Genomic DNA, 23,856 nt, shown 5'->3' on the forward strand with positions numbered 1-23,856 from the left:
ATCACTGCCTGGGATTAAAGGCATGAGTCACCATGCCTGGCTGTTTCCAGTGTGGCTTTAAACTCACAGACAGCCACTTGATCTCTGCCTCCCAAGTGACAGGATTAAAGGCGTGTGTGCCACCATTTTCTGGCCTCTGTATCTAGTGGCTGTTCTGTTCTCTGACCCCAGATAAATTTATTAGGGTGCATAATATTTTGGGGAACACAGTACCACCACAGACTTCTTATTAATTAAAGCTTGACCCATAGCTTAGGCTTGTTCCTAACTTGTTCTTACAATTTAAATTAATCCATTTATATTAATCTATGTTCTATGCTATGGTGTTACCTCTCTTCTTGTACCTCCTGTTTCTTTTCCATATCTCTTGGCTTCTCCTGCATTTCTAGATTCCTCCTTCTCTTCCCTCCCTGGAAGTCCTGCCTATATCTCCTGCCTAGCTATTGGCCGTTCAGCTTTTTATTATGCCAATCACAGCAGTGTACAAATATCCCACAACAGGATATGAACTGTGACAACCCTTATGAGTAGCCAGCTGGCAGCATATTGTATAAAATTGTTAAACTGTACATGACCTTTGACCAGCAGTTTTATTTCTAGGAATTTAATAGAGCATATAACCATGTAGGGGCAAAAAGTTAGGCATGTTTCTTGTGTTATTTTAGTTGTGAAAAATTGGAACTCATATAAGTCTTGAGCAGCAGCGATGGATGTAACACTCCGATGTCTCCATACACAGGTCTCAAAAAATTACCTCACAGGAAAATACTGAACAGCATTGGGAAATTTTCTTGGTGTATTAAGTGAAAAAAAAAATAGTCTTTAATCATTATTGTGTCAACAGTGTTTTTAGTATTATTACAAGAGATGAAAAGAAATGGCTTCAGGATGTTTCTTGGGAATCTGATTGGTAGGCTTATAATAAACTCTAACTAAATTAACATACTTTCTGAAAATATTTGAAGTAATACATTAGAGTGTTTTAAGTGAAAAATGTGACTAATACTTGGTTTCCCTTTCTAGATTTTGTACTGATTCTGAGAACAGAATTGGGAATGGTGGTGTAGAAGAGATCAAAGGTCACTCCTTCTTTGAGGGTGTAGACTGGGGGCATATCAGGTATGTTCTGAGGCCTGGGCTGAGCAGTGAGCTTCTGAATTGGTGGTGAGTGTGCCTCTGATTCTTCTAGACCAGCGGTTCTCAACCTGTGGGTCAGGACTCTTTCACAGGGGTTGCCTAAGACCATCAGAAAACACATATTTATATAATGAATCATAATAGCAAATTTACAGTTATGAAGTAGCAACGGAAAGTTTTATGGTTGAGGTCTCCACAGCACAAGGAACTATATTACAGAGACACAGTGTCAGGAAGGTTGAGAAGCACTGTAAGGCTACACAAGAGGCAGAGGCTGCCTCAGCTGAGATGTCACCTGTTGTCACAGAGCAGAGGCAGCCTGCCTAAGCTCACAGCACAGTGGGGACTGGGAAGGTTGGGTCACACAGGCCCTCTTTCAGCTCAGTTGAGTCTTAATGAAGCTTTCGTAGTCATCATGCCTGCCTAGGTCTAGAAATTCTAGGTAGGACCATGGACAAGATTAACAGTTCCTCAGGGTAAGATGAAAAAATGTATAGTCTCTACTCGTGAAAGTACCGGGCACACAGTAGGACTTCTAGGGAAGGCACATAAGTTAATTATTCTATAAGTTAAGAATAATTCTCATACAGACATGGACAGTACCTGCTCTTTCATAATTTGGTAGGCTTAACACCTAGTAGATCCTTTAAACATTTTGTTGGAAAAATAAATAAATAAAAGCTGATAAGGGGCTGTTGAAGTGACTCAGCAGGAGAAGCCTGAAGATCTGAGTTCAGTCCCCGGTCCTGCGTGGTAGGAGGAGAGAGCCAACCCCTGAATGCTGTCCTCTGACTCTACACTTGCAGGGGTGTGTGTGTGTGTGTGTGTGTGTGTGTGTGTGTGTGTGTGTGTGTGTATGCGTGTGTGTGTATGTATGCATGTGTGTATGTATGCATGTGTGTGTGTGTATGCATGTGTATGTATGCATGTGTGTGTGTAATGTGTGTGTATTGTGTACGTGAACGCTGTCCTCTAACCTCTACACTTGTGATGTATACAAGTGGAAGTGTGCATAGTAAGTGAATAGACAAATAGAACTTAATGTTTTCAGTGATAGTTTCTTTGAACTGTTTCTATAGTTACATGTTTTTACTATAAGAAGGCATTTTTGTGGCGATGTATTTTTAACGTAACCTCTCTGGTTCTCTTAAAATTTATATGACTGACAAGTTACTGCATTCAGATTTTAATCACAAATATATGTGTATCCCCTCTTTTGCAGATAGATGTCTGTGTTCAGTAATCTTCACTAGATTGTAGCCCTGACTCACTTAGATAGAGCTCACTGTCTCCTACATACTCAAAACCAATATAAAATCTCAGTAAAATGCCTTCTCTTAGCCAGGGTAGTGGCACACACTTTTAATCCCAGCTCTCAGGAGGCAGAGGCAGCCAGATCTCTTTGAGTTCAAGGATACCCTGGCCAAAGAGTGAGTTTCAGGATAACCAAGGTTACACAGAGAAAAACCTGTCTCTAAAAAAACAAACAAAAACCCCAAATTCCTCTTCTAATTTTCCTTTCACTGTGTCTTGTTTTTTCACCTAAACAAAAAATAGCATGAAGGGTTGAGACTATCTCAGTGGTAGAGTATTTGCCTGGCTGTTGTTCAGTCTCCAGTACTGCAGGAGGAAAAAGCATGGGAAAGTCTTCATGCAAAAGTGTGAAACTTCCAAGTAAATGTAAACATTTTAGTAAAAAATTACAGTCAGCCATCTTGACATCCACTTAACTGTTCAGATCTATAGCAGGCGCCCTTGGGTTTCCTGTCCCATGCAGTGGTGGGCAGGAGTTCAAGAAAATTTACCATGGATGATGAATTGCCTTTTTCAGGGAAAGGCCGGCAGCCATCCCTATAGAAATCAAGAGCATTGATGACACCTCAAACTTTGATGACTTCCCCGAGTCTGATATCTTACAGCCAGGTAAGACCGGCTCCCAGCATATCCCATACTGCAGTCACCTGTGAGGTGACAAGTATCACTGATGAAATCCCTTTGCCCTTAGTTAACTTTTCTCTCCTTCTAGTGCCGAATACCACAGAGCCCGACTACAAATCCAAAGACTGGGTTTTTCTCAATTACACCTATAAAAGGTTTGAAGGGTTGACTCAGCGTGGCTCCATCCCCACGTACATGAAAGCTGGGAAATTATGAATGACGTCACAGTCACCCACAGCCAAGAACTCAGGTAGCTGCATCTCCAGGCTGGCTTGGCATCAACACCAGAAACTCCCAGGATGCTGGTGCTCACCAGCCCGAGGAACTTCAACAGGGTTGGATTCTGAGACTACCACAGGAATCGCTCGGCTTTTTTTTTTTTTTTTTAATATTATTTGTATTAACTTTATTATACAAAGGTACTGGAACAAAAAGAACGGACATTCCCTCCTAACTGCACTGCCTATGTGCATGTTGAGGTCCATTCTGCCCATGTTCTGCGCTTCCAACTGCAACACTAACCAGCCAGAACTGCATAGCACTGACGGCGCCGTGGCAGCCTGAGGTCACTCTTGGTGTCCCTGCTTCACTGCAAAGCTTGTGGGTCTTGAATCAGTAAAAGCCATCTGTAGCTGCTGTAGAACATTCACTGTGTTGGTTTGGATGCTGTGGGCTCTACATGAGGACAGTTTCTGTAATGGTCCTAAGGAGAAGGACGCTAACGTCAACGTGAGAATCTCCTGTCAGACTCTCACACAGACCCTGGGGTAGGGAAGGTGATCTCCTGTGGGATGAGGACGTGCCTCACCTTCACTCCAGCCTCTTCCCAGGCTGACTGCTCTGAGTAGTGACAACTGTTTTGCACACGTAGGGAGATATACCACTGTACTTGAGCAAACGTCAGTACTTTTCTTGTGATTCAAGGACTTCTTTTTTAACAAGAGGATAGGCATTATTTTAACTGGGTGATGGTGAGTTGAGTTTCATAAATGACCATGAAAGCTGCTTGTAGAACCTAGTGTATTTTTATTAAACTATTTTTTTAAATGTCAAACTTCTGATGATGTCAATGGACACGTGGAGAACAAGAGTGTGACTCACTTTGGCTTTCTGCAAAGTCGGTGTGTGTCATTGCTTGTAACCTTTCTTTCCTTTGGTAGCTTTAGTGCCATTGTTTTCCAATGAACCAAAGATCCTGAACAGTGGCAGTCAGTGGTGAGTGGAATTCCACTTTCCAGGGGGTGCTACACTCCATATGACAGACTTTTAACAGGCCGACCCTGTTCATGGTTAGTTCATCACTGTGGTTGAAGTCTACAGTGGAGTAAAGGAAGTGGGTGCAGACCAGGGAAGGGGGCAGGGGTCATGACTGGAGCCTGGGCAGAAAAATGTCAGCATCAGATTCCTTGAGTATTTACCTGATGATTGCATCATCTTTTCTTGCTCAGCATTTTGACTCTAAAACAACGTTCTAAGTAGTTGAGAAATAACTTCTCAGCAAATGGCTAATGTTTATCATCTGTGATGGAGATGGAATGAGGATTTATTAGGAGGAATGTCTCATGGGGGGACTGAGCAATGCCTTGTGCAAATTTCCAAAAGCTTTTATAACACTGCTGCTGATGACCCCTTTTTCATTAAGGCCATCAGCTCTTGAAGTATTTTGGTGAATTGCTGGGTCTGTGAGTACTCTCCACCTGTTCGTCTACTGGCTTACCTGTAGCCTGATCTGTGACTGAGTGTTTGGAGAAAGCAGACTGGACACAGTGGATATCTCATCTCACTGATGACTTTAATTAACTGCCTTAATTTATATTTGGTGTATGAGCTTCTCCAACTCACCTGTTTCAGAGGTATTTAGCAGCAGAGACTCCAGCTATAGAATGGGATTTTACTAGTATGGGGGTAACTAGGTTGGATACAGAGCACTGCGTTCTCTAGCTCAAGTATGATTAACTACCTGGCTTCCACAGGGTGATAGTATTGTCAAGTCCAGGTAACCACGGTAGGTTGAGATTAGTGTAAGGAAGAATTACCCAGCTTGTGTTTCTAGGATGTAGGGACAACACTTTGACCTCCCTGTTGTGACCAGGAGGAACAGGTTTTCTGGTGGTGGAGGGCATTTGAGAAGTTTGCTTTGCTGGAGTTAACACAATTCAGTCTTCAGGGATTGCTCATGAAAGCCTTTTTTAAGCTACTGTCTAAAGGCAATGAAAGACTGTGGCTGCCCCTTGGAAACTAAAAATATGAGTCATGGTGCAGATGAAGCAACTAATTTGCAAAGATCCCTGTGACTGACTTTTCTATTATATATCCCCCATATCTCAGGTGAACCATGTAATTTAAGTGACAAAAGTCTGTCTAATCACTGGGCATAGTGACATTTTCGCTAGTCTCTATTTTGAATCAAAGAAGTTTTACTATGTGGTTTGGGCTTTTTCTAAGGATATAGAAAGTGTGTATAATCCAGATTTATTGGTTTCCTGTTTTAATATCAGACTTTTACTTTTTCATTAAAACCTCTGTGTTAAAGCAGTTATTAACACTACGTCTACAGGTGTGTAAAACCCTAGGCTGTCCAGAAGAAGCAGTGACCACTTAGCTATAGGTGACTGGTTAGCTATTAGTTTAGTGAAAATGCCAGCTGTGGGCTATTAAAAAATTTTCTTTGGTCACTAAGGCTTAAGATGGGGCTCATTTATTCCCATAACAGCATAGCTTTCTAACACATGCATAACTTTGCACAAGGTGTGCATTTTTAAGTATTTTAAAGCATATTTTATGTTTGATGTTTTGCTGTAGAACACCTTTAGACAGTCTATGCTGTCAGGATAATGGTTACCTGTCTTTTGGTGGTCTACAAGTAAGTTACTTGACGATCAAAAAAGAGTTCCTGGCTACCTGACACACTCTGGTCCTTGAGTTGTTAAAATTCAGAAAATTCAAAAGCAACTGTTTTGCTGTGATCACAGTTATTTCTCATTTTATTTCAAATTCATTTTCTCTGTAGAAGTGCACTTATTTCTGGAAATCTTATGAAGCCAACACTTAATAAATATAAGACACTTGGGACTACTAGAAATATTTTAGATTTTTATTACAAAATGTGAGCAGATAATGCTGCTTTAAAAGGAATAAAGAAATAAAAGTGTATTGTAGCTATTTTTTTAAAACAATATAATTAAGCAGTTGTCCAGAACCATCAAGCTTCAGAGTCCAGCATTTCGAAGACTATTGGGCAGCAAGAATGCACAGCGAGAATAAAAACCATGTTTGTGAAAGTTCTGCTGTTGGTATTTCTTTGTTTTCTTGTTTGCAGATTGGTGTTATCCAAAACTTAAGAAATACTATTTTCTGAATGAAATTATCATATAGCTATTATACCTGAAGAGCATCATGAAAAGGTTTAAGTATTTGGAGTTTGAATCGTATTGTATTTAAACAATCAAAACAGTTGAACAAGTCTGTGTGGGAATCTGCCGTAGTCCAGCTCCGACCTGTTGAAGGGGTCTTAGGAGGAGGAGAGAGGAATGAGGAAATGATAGAAAGAGACAATAAGAAAGACAGAGACACAGGATAGCTTCGGGAGAGCCCTAGATCAATACCCAGTCTCCTCAAGGTGTATTCCAAAGGGCTTTTTATGCAATGCCACCATGAGGCAAAAGACCTCCCTCCCTACTTTCAAGATCAAAGAACAACATACAGCCAAGTGTAGACCCTTCAGAACACCTGGTAACCACGCCCATGGCAAAATCATTCCATTATGCAGCCCTGCTGAGTAAAGCAAGCTCAGGCTCAGACTCAAGAAGATCTTACTAGGAAGCCTCTGTGGGCCTCCACAAGTCTGGGTTTAAAGTTGTTCAGATCCATAGCTGGAAACATACACCTTTTTAAGTTGTCATAGATCTTATATGAAGCTTGTTCAGTGAGTCAGAACCTGAGTACATCAGTAAACTGAAAATACTCAAGAGTTCAGAGATGAAATCAACTCAGCCTCTGCCCACCGTGTCCCTTCCTATGGAAGTCACAACCTCAGAATTGCCACTGAGCCCGGAAAGAACCAGGCAGAATCCCCTGGGCCCTAGGCAGTACTACTCCAGCCGACTGTGCTCCACAGTACCTAGCGTGCACCATTTCAATGATGTAAGACTGAGAACACTGGAGGTCAGAGTTCAAGAACAAACTTGTAAACTCTTAAGTCCAACTCTCAAAAGTGTCTAGTGAGACAACTTACCATTTATAATTACACTTTGATTACATGATGCACTGTTAAAAACTATTCTGTAAAGAAATGGAATCACCAGGACATGAGACACTCAGAGCTCCACGACAGTACTTTTTGCTTCCAAAGCACACACAGAGCACACTCTGTTGGCAGATCATCTCCCTATGCTTTTAAAACCTCAGGAATCCAGAGGTGGGAATACAGAAGTGAGATGATGGTTAGTACTTGGGAACAGGAATGGCCACAGGTGGCACAAGGCAGGTAAGTGGTTTCACCGTTAAGGAAATGATCTCACACCACACAAGGTGACAAGTTCTCTTCCAGGATAGTCAGTTCATCAAAAAACACAAACTATATGAACCCCTTCCATTTTATTACTTTTGTCACTCATGTTGCTTTGTCCTTGGTCAGAGAGAGCTAGATGGCTCAAAGAAGTATCAGTCCTTATAGAGCTTGAAGGCTCAAGTTTTTAAGAGAGCCTGGAGGTGCTGAGAGATGGCTGAGCAGTCAAGAGTGAGTACTGCCCTCGCAGAGGACCTGAATTTGGGTCCCAGTACACATGCCAGATGGCTCACAGTCATTTATAAACTCCAGGGGATCAGATGACTGGCATCTGCAGGCACACATGCACATAATTAGGCATAATAATGCTTTGCTGGACAGTGCCCCCATGTGTTACTGGCTGTGATTGTATCAACTGTTAATTAACTGATACCTGGCCTGGTGGTTGACTTATCTACGATTCATGTTCTGGTACCAGGGTGGGCCTCACTATACATTCATGGGTACCTGAAACCAAATTAGGGTTCTTCTAAGGATCTTAAAACGTGCTCTGCAAGCCTGGCCTGGGTTACACAGACCCTGTCGTGAAGGAAGATGGGAAGGGAAAGCAACAACACTGGTCTTTAGTAGACAGCACTGCGCTTCTGTCTGTCATGGTCGGGAGCTGCAGGCCGGCTCCTCCTCCTGACCCACCTGTGAGACTGGGGCACCGAGAACCACTGTATTGGGCGCTCAGATCCAAGGTTCCTGTGCTCTAGGGAGTCCCTGGTCTCATATTTCCTCTTGTGCTCCTGTCTTCCCAGCTGCTGTTCTCCAAGGCTCATTCCCTCTAAAGTGCTTATGAACAAATAGAGTTCCTCAACCCAGTCAGGGGTGTGTGGTCTAACTGTTGACTCAGGTGCTGTGTCTAAATTGGGAAGGAAGGTGGTCACGAATCTTTTCATTGAAACATCTGTGGTCAAAGACGGCTGTTGAGTCCCTTCTCTAGGGAGAAACTAATAGAAAGGAGACTGCTGTTAGGCCTAGCTTCGTCTGTACTTGGTCTTGCTGGTATTGTCTTGAGCAAAACTGACCTTTCTGTACAGTTACACCTTAGGGGGAGCCGGGACACCATGGCTGCTTTCAGAGTGTCCAAACCCTGGAAAAGTACTGTATTACTTCAGGTGCACATGTGCTCTCTCTGTCTGTCTCTGTCTCTGTCTCTTTCTGTCTCTGTCTCTGTCTCTGTCTCTGTCTCTCTCTCTCTCTCTCTCTTTCTCTCTCTCTCTCTCTCTCACACACACACACACACACACACACACAAAAAAAAAAAAAAAAAAAAAAACCTTCTTGATGATTTCCTCATTCTATTAAAAGAAAAACTTAAAATTGTATGTGTAGGTTTGTATGTAAGAGTGCAGTGCCCTCAGAGACCAGAAGAAGGCTCCAGGCCTCCTGAAGTTCGCAGGTGGTTATGAACTGCCTAGGGTGGCTGCTGAGAACCTTAACTTCTGTCCTCAGGAAGAACCAGAGTTGCTCTTAACCACTAAGCCATGTCACCAGCCAGATTGTATCATTCTTGTCCCATCTATACCTGACTACAGTTTTCTCAGGATTTTATTGTTCTCTTGTTTGGAGAAATAATCTCTCCTTCCTCTACCCACAACCTAGCTGTAGGAAATTTCAATTTTTAACTAAGTACTGCATTTTGGAGTAGAGTACTCAGCAGCTGGGGCTTATCTGAAAGAACTTGGAGTGTGTCTCACCCTCAGACCAGAACCTGTAGGGCAGAGCTGAGACCAGATTCATCATTGGATTTGGGGCTACTGGGTTGTAGAAAGGCCACTGGTAAACTCTGCAGAGTTTGTGATATGTTCCTTGTTGGTTATTGTGTGGACAATTATGTAAAGTAACAGGTTTTGTGCAGTAGGTGAAGGGCCAAAGCACCACAGAGCCTAGCACATGGTAAGTGCTGAGTGGCCCTCCTTTGTAACTACGACCAGTTTCAAAATGTTTTGAATTTTAATACAGGGTTCGAACTAACTAGCTCTTACATATTAAGTTACCCCATATTATTTACTCTCTGCCGCATGGTGGCACCTTCATCGCATGGCTCCCTCGGCATCTGGCTGGTGATTCCTGACTCTGCCCTTCTTCATCCCATCATTCTTAGTTTGGTTGCCCCACCTATACTTCCTGCCTGGCTACTGACCAATCAGCTGTCTGTTATACCAATTTGAGTGACAAATCTTTACAGCATACAAGAGGATTATTCCACATCAGTCTTCTCTTCCGTACCTCCCTGTCGTAGGTCAAACCCAAGCCCATCTTTTTGTTCCAGAAGCCCATAATGGCTCTATAATGTAGACAGACTGAGTGAGGACTTGTGCTTCTATCTCTCCACACTTGTCCTCTCAATCCTCTGCACAAGCCCAGGAGTCTCCTCAGGGACTCCGTCCTGGACCACCGCTGGAAGTAGAAGGAAAAGGCCATCTAAAGTATCATTAGTATAGTTGTTTCTCTTCAACCTCTTAAGAGCTCGAAAATGGATATTTGTTGTTTTTATGAACCTTGGAAAATATCTTAGGTTTAACTATGCTGCTCTTTGACCCCAGTTGTTGGGAAAGGCCCCAGTCATGGTTGTAAAACCAGCTCTTCGCAGGTGGGCAAAAGAATACTGCCTGTGCCTTGTAAGCTGATCTTACAGGATCTTTAGTAGTGAAACAAAATGATTGCCCACTTGGGGTGAGCAAGGGTTCCAGCTCTAGGGGGAACCAGAACACCATGGCTGCTTTCAGAGCTCCAAACCTGGAAAAGTATTACTTCAGGTGCACACATATGCTCTCTCTCTCTCTCTCTCTCTCTCTCTCTCTCTCTCTTTCTTACACACACATACCACACACACACACACACACACACACTGCACACTCTGCACATGCACACACAGCCCTTTTTGGGCTCTGAGCTGGGGACCAATTGATGTTGATGATAAAGAACTAGCCAGGATTCTGTAAATTTGGTTTCAAATATCTACTTTTCAGAATTTCCCAAGGAGAAAGTAAAGGCTACTACTGGCTAGAAATGAGAAAGTACCTTCTATCTTTAAGACAGGATCTCATGCAGCCCTGGCCAGCCTTGAACTTTCTGTTCAGCTGAGGGTGACCTTGAGCTCCCCATCATCCAGCTTTCAACCCTCAGGCACTGGGATTGCATATGTGCACCGCCATGATGGTTTCATGGGGTTCTGAAGATTAAACAACATCCCCAGCCCTCCCCACATCCCCCACCTTCTAGGGGCTTATTTGAAAGTCCCAGCCCAAGCTGGCCTCCAAATGGACTTGACCCAAAGATAACCTTGACCACCACTCAATCTTCTACCCCTACCTCCCAAGCTAGGATTCCAAGTATGTACCCCAGCTATTATTTTTAAGAAATAAAGAACAAACCCCTTGTCTAGAAAGAAAGCAAAGCTTCCAGGCATAAAGAAACACAAGTAGAATATAAATCCGATAGTGGGGTGGGGAACACTAGACAGAGGGCAGTCGTCCCAGGAACCTGGCCTGGCCTGGGCCCACAGCTTCCTGCTGTCTTGAGGGAGTGGCTGCATTCTTCCCTTTGTTTTCAGGCTCCGGAGAAATGAATCATCATTTCAGGGAAGTGAGGCCTGTGGTGACTCATGGGCAAGCTCACTGGCTGCCATACAGAGGATGAACTCTTGCGGAGACCTAACCTACAATCTCCTCTCTGTTATCTATGAAGGACCTTGCCAAAATGCTCTTTTTTTTTTTTTTTTAATGGAGTATATTCATTGCACATAGCGCTGGGTTCCTAGGACACTGTCATCCAAGTACACAGATTACTCCGATCACCTCCTGACTGCTCTCACCTCTGCCATCAGTCCCTTTGTCCTGTAGACAGTCTTACTGTCTACATACACGTCATGAAATCCAGATTCACGTTATTTTTCTAAGCCTGGTTTCATTCATTCAGAACCATTGTCTCCACTTGTGTCTGTTTTCCTGAAAACGACATAATTTTGTTTGTTGTGGTTAAATAGAGTTCCACTGTATGTATGTACCACATTTACCCATTCATCTATTGACAGACACAGGAAAGCTTAGCTATAGGAGGGCTACAGTAAACATGGATGTTCCAGTGGCTCCGTGATGTGTTTACTTGGTGGTGGCTGGGTCATCTAGATGCTCTATTTTAGTTTTAAGGCATCTCTATGCTGAGTTCCATATTGGCTGGATCGGTTAGGCTCCCACCAGAAGTATAATGGGGGTCCCTTCCAAGGGTCCACACCCTTCCAAGGGTCAGTCCTCACTTGTTTTCTTAATGTTTGTTGTTCTAATGGTGCTGGAATCTCAGCATAGTTTGAATTTGCATTTCTGAACACTTTTTCATGTTTCTTGGACATTTGCACCTCATCTTTTGAAAACTGTTCATGAGCCCACTTACGATTGGGCTTTTAAAAAGGATTCTTTATGTGTTTGTTTTGCCTGCATGGTATTTATGTGTACCACAGGACGCTGTGGCGGTCAGAAGAGGATGACAGATCTCCCTGAACCTGGCGTTCTGGTTGTAAACCTCCATGTGGGTGCTGGGAACCGAACTTGAGTCCTCTGCAAGAGCCGCAAGTGCTCTTAACCACTGAGCCATTTCTCAAACCCCTTAATTAGGTGTTTTTACTTCTTGGCATTTTGTCTTTTGGATTCCTTGTGTGGTATACATACTAATCTTGTTAGATGTTTAGTTTGTACCGATTTCCTCCCATTTGACAGTGTTCATGCAGGAGCCTCTCCCACTGAGAAAACAGTAATGAATGGAAGGTCACTCAGCTACAGCAGCCCCGAGGGAGTGGCTGGGTGGCAGAGGTAAAAACGGCTGTTGGCATTTGGAACTTTGAGAGAAGTTCTGATGAGGCGGTGTCTTTGAGTGTGACAGGAGCGGCAGTTTGGGCACGGACTTGCACACTATAGTAACTAAGAAGGGCCACACCCTCTGCCTTCTGGACCATCAGGAAGAATCTGCCACTGAGTCCTTGGCGATCCAGGTGACTCCTGCCAAACCTTGGCGTTTTCACTGCTGTTGCTTTACCTAGGCAAACTGTAACCCAAGAATCCACCTCGCGACCAGCGGAGCTAGTCAGTGTGTTCTGGAGGTACCGCCCGCCGTAGGAGGAAGGGAGGTCCAGAGCTCCGAGGAGCCTTGATGACATAAGTGCCTACAGGACTCCGAGACCGCTGTCGACACTCACATCCGAACGTCCGCAGCTAGGCGCTTCTTGCACCACGCAGGGGTCTCCCCTGTCCTCCCAGGGCGCCCCACAGCCTCCCAGGGCGTGCTGGCTGCAGCTCCTTGGCTCGGGGCTGTCGGCTGAGGCTCCGCCTGTGCGGGAGCCTGGTCCCGCCCCGGGCCGGCAAGGGCTGCCGGGGCTGCGGTGGCAGAGCCCGCGCCCCGCTCCGGGTGCGCCGGGGTGGTGTCGGGAGTCGCGGGGCTGCCGGGCGCGTGATGGCGGCAGCCAGGGCTGAGGTGCCGGGTGAGTGGCTTGCGGAGACCTCGACATCGTCTGGGGTCCCCAATGGCGAGTCAGGACCACCACCCCATGCTGGGAGTCCCCGGATGGCAAAGCCAGGACTCTCCTCCCATGCTGGGGGTGCCTGCACGTCTACGCCAGGGTCTTATCTGATGGCAATGGGTCAAGGCGGTGGGTCCCTGAAGCCCCAGTGCAGGTGCACCGCCTTGGGGACTGAGTCCCAGGTCTGGGGTCGGGTCCCGGCGGCGCCCTACAGAGGGTGAGCTGTGTGCACAGTCGCCGGGCGTGCTCTGCAACCAGCGGCTCAGGTTTGCTCCTCTCTGGAAGAAGCAGCGGGTTCCAGAGTGCTGCCGGAGGCCCTCATTGCGTCCCAGTGGCCAAGTCCCTCCTGGGGAGCGTGGGGAGAGGGGGTACCCTCGGAATCTCTTCACAGCCTGGGTAGCAAAGCGAGCAATGGACGTGGGGGTGGGGGAAACAGTTCCCTTATCTTTCCCGCCAGGGATCGAACCCCAGGACTCCTGGCCAGCGCTGTAACCTCAGCTTGCTCTTTTTCGTTTTTTTGCGGGTCTTGTTGGGAGTTTTGTCTCATTTGTCTTCTCTTGCTCTCAGTGATAAAACTTGGAGGAGTCTTCCCTGGGAGACTGGCCATTACTTCACAGAGGATAATCGTAAAAAGCTGTTACTTAAGGCAGGTGGTAGGCAAGAGGTTTAAAAAAAAAAACAGTAAGTAAAACCGGCACAAACGTCAGGACGCGGTTGTTTTGATTGACTTGGCTGACTGACGGATTGATTTCTTGCTCTGTAGCCCTTGGCTGGCTTGGAAGTTACTGTAAGACCATCTCGACCTGCACTTGCGTCTCAAGTGCTGGCTTTAGGCTTGTCTCAACTCAACCGGTGTAATTTTAATAAAAGGTGGGGATTTCTGTCTGTGGCCTTTCAAAGGCTTGTATGACCTTTCTACATGGTGCTCACAGCCGTTTTGCTGATAAGAGGATCCCTTCTCTCTCTGAGCTCTGCTTCCCTCTCCTCTGGGTACCTCAGTTTCCTCCCTGTAAACTGGAGTAGTAACTACCTCAGCCTCTGCAGGTTTCGGCTGTGAAGATTAACAAACTACAAATGCATTTGGCATGCTTAGTCTAAGTCTCAGGAGTCTCCATGAACATCAACTAAACACTCCCTTTAGTTTAAGGACACTTGTCCACCACACTACGCAAGAATCATCTAAGTGTGGTGGCAGTTTGGCTACACTGTGGTGATGTATTGTGTACCCCAATAAAGCTTGCCTGAGGATCAGAGGACAGAACCAATCACTAGATTAGATATAGAGGCCAGACAGTGATGGCACACACCCTTAATCCTATCACTTGGGAGGCAGAGATTGGTCTGGATCTCTGTGAGTTCAAGGCCACACTGAAAACAGAGGCAGGTAGTGGTGGTTCACACCTTTAATCCCAGTACTGGGAAGCACACACACCTTTAACCCTAGGAAGTGATGACTGGGCAGAGAAAGGTATATAAGATGTGAGGAAACAGGAGAGAGTTCAGTTGAGACCCTCAGGGGTGAGGACTCAGAGGCTTTCAGTCTGAGGATTCATGGAAACAGGATCGGCTGAGGAGTGGGCAAGGGGAGGGGAGGCTGTGGCTTGTTCTGCTTCTCTGATCTTTCAGCATTCACCCCAATACCTGGCTCAGGTTTATTATTATTATTATTATTATTATTATTATTATTATTATAAGACCATTTAAAATTCGAACAACACTTCCGGGTGGTGGTGGCACACGCCTTTAATCCCAGCACTTGGGAGGCAGAGGCAGGTGGACCTCTGTGAGTTCAAGGCCAGCCTGGGCTACAGAGTGAGTTCCAGGAAAGGTGCAAAGCTACACAGAGGAACCCTGTCTCGAAAAACCAAAAAAAAGAGATTCGAACAACACTACACTGTGGATAATTGGGCTTGTTTGGTTACAAGAAAGTGAAAATTGATAACTAAAACCCAAAACAAAACAGGTCTTTTATCAGACACCAGGGCCATGCTATTTTTACCTTCAAGTCCTTCCATTTGGAACTGGGTGCTCATGGGAAAACAAAAATCTAAAAACTACTGCTGCTGGTGACAGTGAGGCAGCCCACAGTTTGGCTTACATTGTATGAGAAACAAAAAATCTTAACTACAGGGCTGCTCTGAAGGTGTCCACAAATTAGAGTCAAACATAATTGCTTGCTCACTTACCATTTTATGAGACCAGCTTGTGGGGTAAATGCTGAGATTAAGCCTGCTGCCCAGTGGTGTTAATCGTCCTGGAAGATGGTTCCAGAACATTTGGAGCTAGGGAGAGGGCCCACAACTGTATTGGCTTACATTCATGTTCATGACTCAGAAACCCAACTGGTGTCCCATCCTGCTTTGCATAAGCTGTTGTTCCTGGCCTGTGTTCTTGGTAGTTTCTTCCAGGAATGCCTCACACAAGCTAATCCAGGACGGGCTTGGTGCTCTCAGCGAAAGCTTGAGTTTCTCCTGTGCGTGGGATCTAGGTCATTAGTCAGCCCCTGAACCCACTCAGCATTATCAGAGACTCATTAGCCTGCATGGTTCAGGGGAAGCTGAGGTACCTGCCTACCCTGTAAGGTTCTTCCTTCCCTAGTGTCTGCCAATCTGTACTCTGCTCCTCCTCGATGTCAGTATCTCGCACCTCCTCTGTTAGATGGGGACAATGGGAACTTCTGCTTTATTAGAATTAGGTGAGATTGAGGTGCACAGTAAGGAGCTAGAGAGAAGGCTCAGTGGTTAGAGCACTGGCTGTTCCTGCAGAGGGCCTGAGTTCAGTTCCCAGCACCCACGTAGTAGCTCACAACCATCTGTAACTCCAGATCCAGGCAGTTTGATGCCCTCTGCTGGCCTCTGTGATCACAAAGGGCACCCATGTGGTACATATACATCCATACAGGCAAAACATTCATACACAAAACTCACACAGTTTTAGCTGTTGGGTATTTTTTCAGGGTATGTGGGGTGTGTGTGTGTGTGTGTGTGTGTGTGTGTGTGTGTGTGTGTGTGTGTGTGTTTGGTGGTGCTGCTCATCAAATCCAGGACCTTGTGCCTGTCAAGCTCATGTCCCACCAGGAGATCCATTCCCAAGGCCTGTGGAATCTTATCAGACTTGACTCCTGGGCCACAAGCATCATTTTTTCCTATTTGTTTATGGTGGAGATCTGTTTAGGAAAATCAGTGTTTACCAGCTGTGTGATTTTGGCCAAATTATTTAGTTTCTCTGAGCTCCAGCTTCCTTATTTATAAAATTGGGCTAAAAAATCCCTGACAGCAGGTGGTGGCTGTTAATAGAGGTAATAATTACAAACTGTGGAGTAGTCCAACTTCCATAAATACTTACTTCCCTTTTTCCCCATGACCTTTTCCCAAGACATTGTCTGTATCACAGAAGCCCTTCCTAATTCCTATTTTCACACTGCAGTGTTTTTATCTCTGGGGGCATTCCTGTCTGTCTGTCCTGTGTTGTTTGTGTTGGTCTCAAGGCTCCACCTTCAGCATGCTGGTCCTAGGAGAGCAGAGCTGGTCTTTACCCATCCTTTCCATCTCCGATTCCTTCTCTTATTAAGTGTCTAGTAGACACTGTAGCTCTTAAATGAGACTTTGCTTAAGGTGTGCGCAGGGCTGACTCGTTCATGAAGGACCCCCAAGTGCTCACTGTTGACTAGACAAACAGATGGTGAAAACTGGGGTTCTGGCTAGAGAGGTCAGCAGTGGCTTAGTCTGGGTGAGAGGTTACGTGCCTGACTTGTCTCCTTAGGAATGTGGCATAGAAGTGACTCAGAAACAGGTTTCTTCTGGCTCTCAGTTCAAGGGGATACAGCCCTCCACAGTGGAGAAGACATGTCAACAGAACAGTGAGACTACTGCCCACCTGTGTCCACAGAAGCAGAGAGCAGACAGGAAGGCCCTCCCACAGTGAATCACTTCCTCCAGTGAGGCTCCACCTCCCAAGGTTCCGCAATCTTCTAAACAGCGCCACCCCCTGGGGACTAAGTGTTCAAGCACACTCAAACCACAACAGAAATGGGCTGCAACATTGCATTGTGTTAACAAACAAAAAAATAACAGGCTAACCACTGAGAATGAGGCCCCCTCTCAAAACTGGGGGAACATTGTCTAATTTATGAATTAGGGAGCACTTTAGTATTTGTGGGTGAGTGTCTCTCAGAAGCGATGGTATATCTTTCAGGGGACAGAGTAGAAACAAAAGTGGAAAATGGCAGGTGACTAGAGGATGTTACACTTGGATTCTTTGATTTGAGTAGAATCTGGAAAAGGAAGGCCAGCTTTGCTGAGGTTGCCTCCATGTGTGGTGTTAGCTCCCCTGGCCATGTGGACAGTTAATCAGAAAGTCCATTTGAGGGGCAGAGGTTTTTCCAGAATGAAAGACACATGCATCTTTTATTTTGTGGTTCCTGGTTAGCAACAACATATTTATCACCGTGGAAGAGGAGTGAGCTGAACCTGGGGCTGAGGGAGAAGGCGGGAAAGCAGAGGAATGCCCTCGCAGAGGGTGGGCAGGGTGGCCTTGCCTCCCTTCCATACGTGGCCTTCTCTCATTCTCTTTTGTTTGCTGAGAAAGCAGCTCCTTGTGACTTCCAAGCTACTTCACACTGCGTCTTTCAAAAAGCATTCTCAGAATTATTTAGTTTGCCCTCAAGACAGCTTTTTGGGAAGCGAGTACTTGCCCCTCCCTGTCTATCTAGATCTCAGGCCACACTGGCTCACTGTGGTCATCACTTCTGCCTTCCTTGTGTGGTTCTAGGGTCTGGGCATATGCCAGGAAAAATGGTAAAAACAAACACATGGTACTCAAAGACCCTTCCCGTGGCACTCTGTGGACAGACCTGAGACCCTCAGCCTCGACTTCTAATATAAACGCATAATGAAGGCTTATAAACAAGGAGCCCAGGCCTTGAGGGTGTGCTCCTGATGTGGGAGAAGACCACGTGGACCCCCATCTGTGATGTCAGATGTTCCTGTATCAACTCAGTTTCGGGCCAGAGGCTGTTTGGCTCACAAGTTACTTCAGAGCAGTGGGTATGGGGCTCAATTACATCTGTAATCTTAGCATTCAAAAGGAGGGGTTACTACAAGTTTGAGTCCAAGCTAGGTTACAGGGTGAGTTCAGAGGCTGCTCTGGGCTATTCAGAGATATCTTTTCTCAAACAGGAAACAAACCAAAAAGCCCTAAATATTTATGAACAAAATCACCATAAGCATCACAACTCATCTTCATCTAGATTTTGTAGTAGAAGGCTGTGAGGGCCCTGTACTGCCGTGCTCAGAGGATGTCTGGGCTATGGGTGTCTTTCATAGTATTTCTATAGATCTGGGAACGGGAGAGGGGCTCCGTCAGGGCTTGCAAGTGTGAGGACTTTGCAGAACTCATGGGGGAAAGCCAGGCCTGATGGAAGGTGCCGAGGATGCAGAACCAGGACACTCCCACTCAGTCAACAAGCCTAGCAAACTTGGCAAGTTCTAGACTAGAGACACTGTCTCAAAACGAGGTGATGTCGCTTAAGGACACCTGAGGTTGTCCTCTGGCCTCCAAACACAAATGCACCTGAATACATACATACAAAATAGGCACCAGTTCCCTACTCCATCCCTTCATTTCTTCTTATTCAGGAGGATCTCACTACATTTCTTGGACTGTCCTGGAACTCATAATGTAGCCAAGCTTGGCCTTGAACTCCAGATCCTCCTGTCCCAGCCTCCCAAATACTGTGATTACCGGTGTTCATCACCACATCTGGCAGGTCAGGTGTTTGAAGCTAGTATGCAGAAAATGCAGTTGACATTGATTGAATACTTTGTAGACATCTAAAGGTACAGAAGATGGTCGGGGCCCTAGGGGTGATCTGATGAAATATTCGGCGTAAGACCCCTGTCCCCAGGTCAGCTTTCACTGTCTGTATGTGTACTAGCTCCTTGATTGGAGAATTAGACTTCCTGTTTGAGTTACATTTGTATTGCCATGGAGACAAGCAGGACTGGGCTCTAGCAGGCTACCACTGCTTTACAGGTCTCCCAGGCAACCGCTGACTTAGAGAAGAGACCAGACCCAGCTTCTTTGTGTCATGGTGCTTCAGGGTTCCCTAAATGTTTGCACTTAACATTCCCTTAAAGCGTTAGCACTTCTTTTTAAAAATTTTAATTATTTATTTATTGTGTGTGTGCACGCATGTACACACATGCCATGGCACACTTGTAGGGGTCAGAGGATAACTTTCAAGAGTCGATTCTTCACTGATGGTTCCAGGGACCAAACTCAAGTCTCATGCTGCTGCAGCAGGTACTTTTACCCACTGAGCCATCTGTCTGGTCCTTATTACTTCGTTTACACAGTTACCACAGTTACCTCTAGGACATGTGACAGAAAGCAAAAGGGCTGATGGAAAGGGGGCATCAAATCCACACCTCAGAATTCAAAATGCTTTGAGGGCAATCTATTTAGAGAAAGATGTAGAAATGATTTGTTATTGATTTCTCTAGGAGCTGACAATAATTTTAGATTCTGGGCATCACTGTTACTACGGTAACAGTGGTATTAAGAATGTAAATGATAGAGTTATTTTGTTGCTTTTAAAATGTTTATTATGCTGGGTTTGGTGACTCAAACCTTCAAGCACATACCTGCAGGTGCAGAACTCAGCAGGCTGAGGCCAGAGGATTTCAAGTTCATGGTCAAGGTCAAGTTTCGCTGTACACAAGATCCTATCTGAAAACAAAACAAAACAAACACTAAAATGTAGTTGGAGTTTTCCTGCCTGGCCCACAGTCAGGACAAATCTCTCTTACCCGCCAGGTCCATAGATACTCAGACCCAACCAAGTAAACACACAGAAACTTACATTGTTTACAAACTGTATGGCCGTGGCAGGCTTCTTGTTATCTACTTCTTCTATCTTAAATTAACCCATTTCTGTTAGTCTATACTTTGCCACATGGCTCGTGGCTTACCAGTACCTTATTTCTTTCTTGTCATGGCAGTGGCTGGCAGCCTCTCTCCAGCCTTTCACCTCCCAGAATTCTCTTGTCCCATCTATACTTCCTGCCTGGCCACTGGCCAATCAGAATTTTATTTACACAGAGCGATATCCACAGCACTTCCCCTTTTCTTTCTTTCTTTCTTTTTTTTTTTTAAGGAAGGTTTTAACTTTTACATAGTAAAATTACATATAACAAAACAATTATCAAGCAAGAATTACAGTTACAATATTAAAGAAGATATCCTATCTATCTTATATTTGTGAGTCCAAGGTTTTATATCTAATTTATCTTTTGTCATAACTGAGAAAATTATAACTATCTAGTCTTCAACCAAATCAAAGACCTCAGAAGGATATAATATTACCTGAGAACTGGGAGAAGGATGCAAGCAACTTTCGGGAGTCTTGCAGGGTAGACAGAGACAGCTGGCAGCCTGGACAGTCACCTAATGTTCCTTGTAAAGTTGGGGCATTTCTCCTCAGCCCAGAGGGCTAGAGTCTCTCGGTCACTTCTCTCAGTGTCCTGTAGAATGTTTGGCAGTTTCCTCTGTGAAGCAGGAACCTGAAGGACCATTTTGTCAAGCAAAGTTCAGTGGTCACCTTTCTATGGGTCCTGCATGTCCAGTTGATCAAGCAGTCCAGGCAAGAACAGTTTCTTGCCCAAATGGCTATTTTTGCCAAGGTGAAGATAAACTCCATATGAAGTGTCTTCAATGCCCATCCTCCTCTCTGAAGTAAAACGGTGCTGCCAGGAGCAGACATGTCTCACTGTCCAGAAAGTCTAACTTTTCTAAGTATTTTAAATGCCATATTCTGTAGGTCTTTGAAGTATTTGAAGATTACCTATCTATCTGAAATATCTCTATGTATACTTAGAAGACTTAACTAACATGGCTATGAGTATGATTATCATAAATGATTAATTATTAATCTATTTTAAATTATCCATTACAGTTTTAAATGAGCTGTACAAACATAATACCTTAAACAAGAGTAGAAATATACACACAGTATAACAAAATTAACTTTAAGTTTGTATCAATAGACTAAAATCTATATCATTATAAAATATTTTAAATGAGTTGTTGCTCTTTAGAAGTAAGTTCATTAATCTACCCTTTCATCCTATCATATCTATATGATATCCCCTTTTTATCTTTAGAAAGAGATTGCATTTATAATCAACCTGTTTTAAATAAAATATTGGTTTTTCTCTGTCCCACACCAGAGGGCTCTTCTGATTTGGGACACAAGAATCTCTTAACCTTTTCTTTTAACAATGTGCTTGGGTTTAGAGAAGGAGTGAGCCAATTCCATCTCCAAAGCCAGCTGGGAATTGGGCATAGTTTTTCTTACTACTTCCTGCTGGAGGGGGGCACTGTATCTTATGGGGACATAAAGAGAATTTTAGGATTATGGAGTAGTCCATGAGGGTAAACCTCTGAGCCAGTTGCCTTGAAACCATTCTGGATGTCAGATCATCTGGGCCATTGTGTCATTGGAGACCTTTCAGGTGGTCTTGGCTGATCAAAACGGATGTATCTTAATCTGGAACAAATCCATAGCCTCTAGCTTTCTGTGGAAACAAAAGCAGAGATTCTTTTCCAAAGCAACATATCCTTATATCCAAATTTCGAAGTCAAGGTACCTTTAAAATTTACATATTTGTTTAACTCAACAGCTTTTACAATCAAATCTTTTTCTGCAGTTAAAAATACCAAAGACAAGACAAACCAGATTCTCTGTGTGATATCCATCTTTGTAAGACTGAAACACCACTGTGGCTGCTGGCTCCACCCCCATCAGCTTCCCAACATGGCGGTGGTATAGTTTACCTCCAGCTCTGGGTCTGGAGCCATGTGTACCATCAACTATCAGAAGCAGTTCTATCAAAGCACTGCATAGCCCAGGAACTTTTTTTTTTTTTTTAAACTAGCAAAGGCTAAATCCAACATGCAGCACTAAAAGATTCCCACTGTTTCATATGGGGGGGGGGGTTCATTTTCTACTTTTCAGGCTCCTTCATATTTTGATAATAATTGATTATTTTTGAAAAGTCATGCAATTGTTTTTATGAGCACTGATGAATCCCTCTCCTGCCTCTGAAGTTAAATGGTATCATGGTAGAGCCATTAAACTTCATGGGTTCTGAACCCGGCGTGGCCACTGGGGCCCAATTCACTAACATTAATTATCACAGTGGCCTACAGTGGCCTCTGTTCACTCAGAACCTGAGGGAACTTGATTTATGGGTCTGGGTTTCTCCTCTCCTCTGACTCTGAGAGCCTTTTTGGGGAGACCCTGCTGAGGTGCCCTGCCATGCCTCCAGTCTTCAGTGTGGGGCTCACCAGGTCTGGGACAGGTTGGAGTGCTTCTCTGGGGTTCTGAGGACCTGCTTTGTGCTGCTCTCAACTGTTCTGGGGTTAGGAGGAATGCTTTCTCTAAAATCCATCATCAGAGAGATATTCTTCCGGCTTGTGTCACTGTGACTATATTCTGAGTCACAATTGAGTGGTTTCTCGGGACTCAGTTCCCTCAGTCATCACCCGTGTTTGCCCCTGCATCTCCCCTTTGTGAACACTCAGGCTGTGCTTTCATGGGAAGTTCTAAACACCTTCCATGCTGTACTCACTGGCTCGCAGTAGCTGTGTAGACAGTGCTGTTCTATTCTGTGCTCCATATGCATGTGCTGAGAATTTATGCTCATTGCCTGAGGGAAGACTGCTGAACCAGAGCTTGAACCCAGGCCATCCAGACCATGGAACCTTTTTGCCTGGCCTCGGATTGCATTCCTTCAATACCTGAAGTCCTTCCAGTGGTGCCATTTCTGTGACATGCTGATGTTTAAAATGGAACCTGTCTGTTGGCAAGGGGAGTGGAGTGCTGGCCTCCATGACTTTGAGGGATTCTGAACAATTCACCTGACAATTGAGTGATGTTGGGCAGGTGTGAGTATCAGGGTACAGCTGGAGGAGGAGAGGTGTTGGTCAGCAGGGAGTTGGCATACAAAGAGGTGCAGCTATGGAGGCCAGTCTGGAACCTGCAGGGTGGACTGTCCACAGGCAGGCTGAGGGGCTCTGCTGCTACTGTCCACTGGTGGTTTCTTCTCCAGGGAAGCCTCAGGTATGTCTTAGGCCCTTTGATGGATTAACTCAGGCCCTTCCAGTTGACCTAGGAGCATTTCCTTGCTGCTAAGTGCACCTGTGATGAGAATTAGTCACTTGGTCAAAGGCTGTTTGATTGTGTTGCTGAGAGCTGTGATCAGCAAGCAGACGCAGCAAACCAAACACCAAACACCCAGTCACTGTGAGCTCTTCACGTCTCTCTGCCTGTTTCTCGTGTGTCAGAGGCAGTAAGTGCCCAGAGGTTGATTGAGGAGAGACTGAGAGTAATGAAGTGGTGTTACCCAAGATCTCCTAAGCCTGCTTAGGGAAGACTGAGTTACAAAAGCAGAATTTAGCTAATGGTGTGCTTGAGGCAGAGGGGTACACTGAGCAAGTTTAAGATTGCTGAGGAAAGATCTCTGTGAAGACTTGTTTGCCAACATGTCACCAATTAGCTCCCCTCCCACAACAAACAGGCATGGCTATAGGCCACTGGCAGGACAGTAGGTGTGGCCTCTTTTGAAGTACTTGACCAAACCCAGTGTGTATGAAGCTCCCTGGTGTGTTTTTTACCAGACTAGCTCCTAAGCAGCTTGCACATCACACTGGT

General features: G+C 44.9%; 2 protein-coding genes across 6 annotated transcripts in view; both read left to right on the plus strand.

The window, feature by feature from the left end:
* Positions 1-4,129, plus strand: part of Stk38l (serine/threonine kinase 38 like) — a 63,510-nt gene extending 59,381 nt beyond the window's left edge. For all 3 annotated transcript variants that reach the window (XM_036181607.1, XM_036181606.1, XM_036181608.1), the window contains 3 exons: positions 1,024-1,119; positions 2,969-3,060; positions 3,164-4,129. In XM_036181607.1, coding sequence (XP_036037500.1) covers positions 1,024-1,119; positions 2,969-3,060; positions 3,164-3,291 — 316 coding nt within the window. In that variant the 3' untranslated portion in view covers positions 3,292-4,129. The remainder of the gene's footprint in view (positions 1-1,023; positions 1,120-2,968; positions 3,061-3,163) is intronic.
* Positions 4,130-12,810: 8,681 nt separating this feature from the next.
* Positions 12,811-23,856, plus strand: part of Arntl2 (aryl hydrocarbon receptor nuclear translocator like 2) — a 46,386-nt gene continuing 35,340 nt past the window's right edge. For all 3 annotated transcript variants that reach the window (XM_036181403.1, XM_036181405.1, XM_036181404.1), the window contains exon 1: positions 12,811-13,103. In XM_036181403.1, coding sequence (XP_036037296.1) covers positions 13,076-13,103 — 28 coding nt within the window. In that variant the 5' untranslated portion in view covers positions 12,811-13,075. The remainder of the gene's footprint in view (positions 13,104-23,856) is intronic.

This window comes from Onychomys torridus, chromosome 3 (genome assembly GCF_903995425.1).
Source record: "Onychomys torridus chromosome 3, mOncTor1.1, whole genome shotgun sequence".
Taxonomy (NCBI): domain Eukaryota; kingdom Metazoa; phylum Chordata; class Mammalia; order Rodentia; family Cricetidae; genus Onychomys; species Onychomys torridus.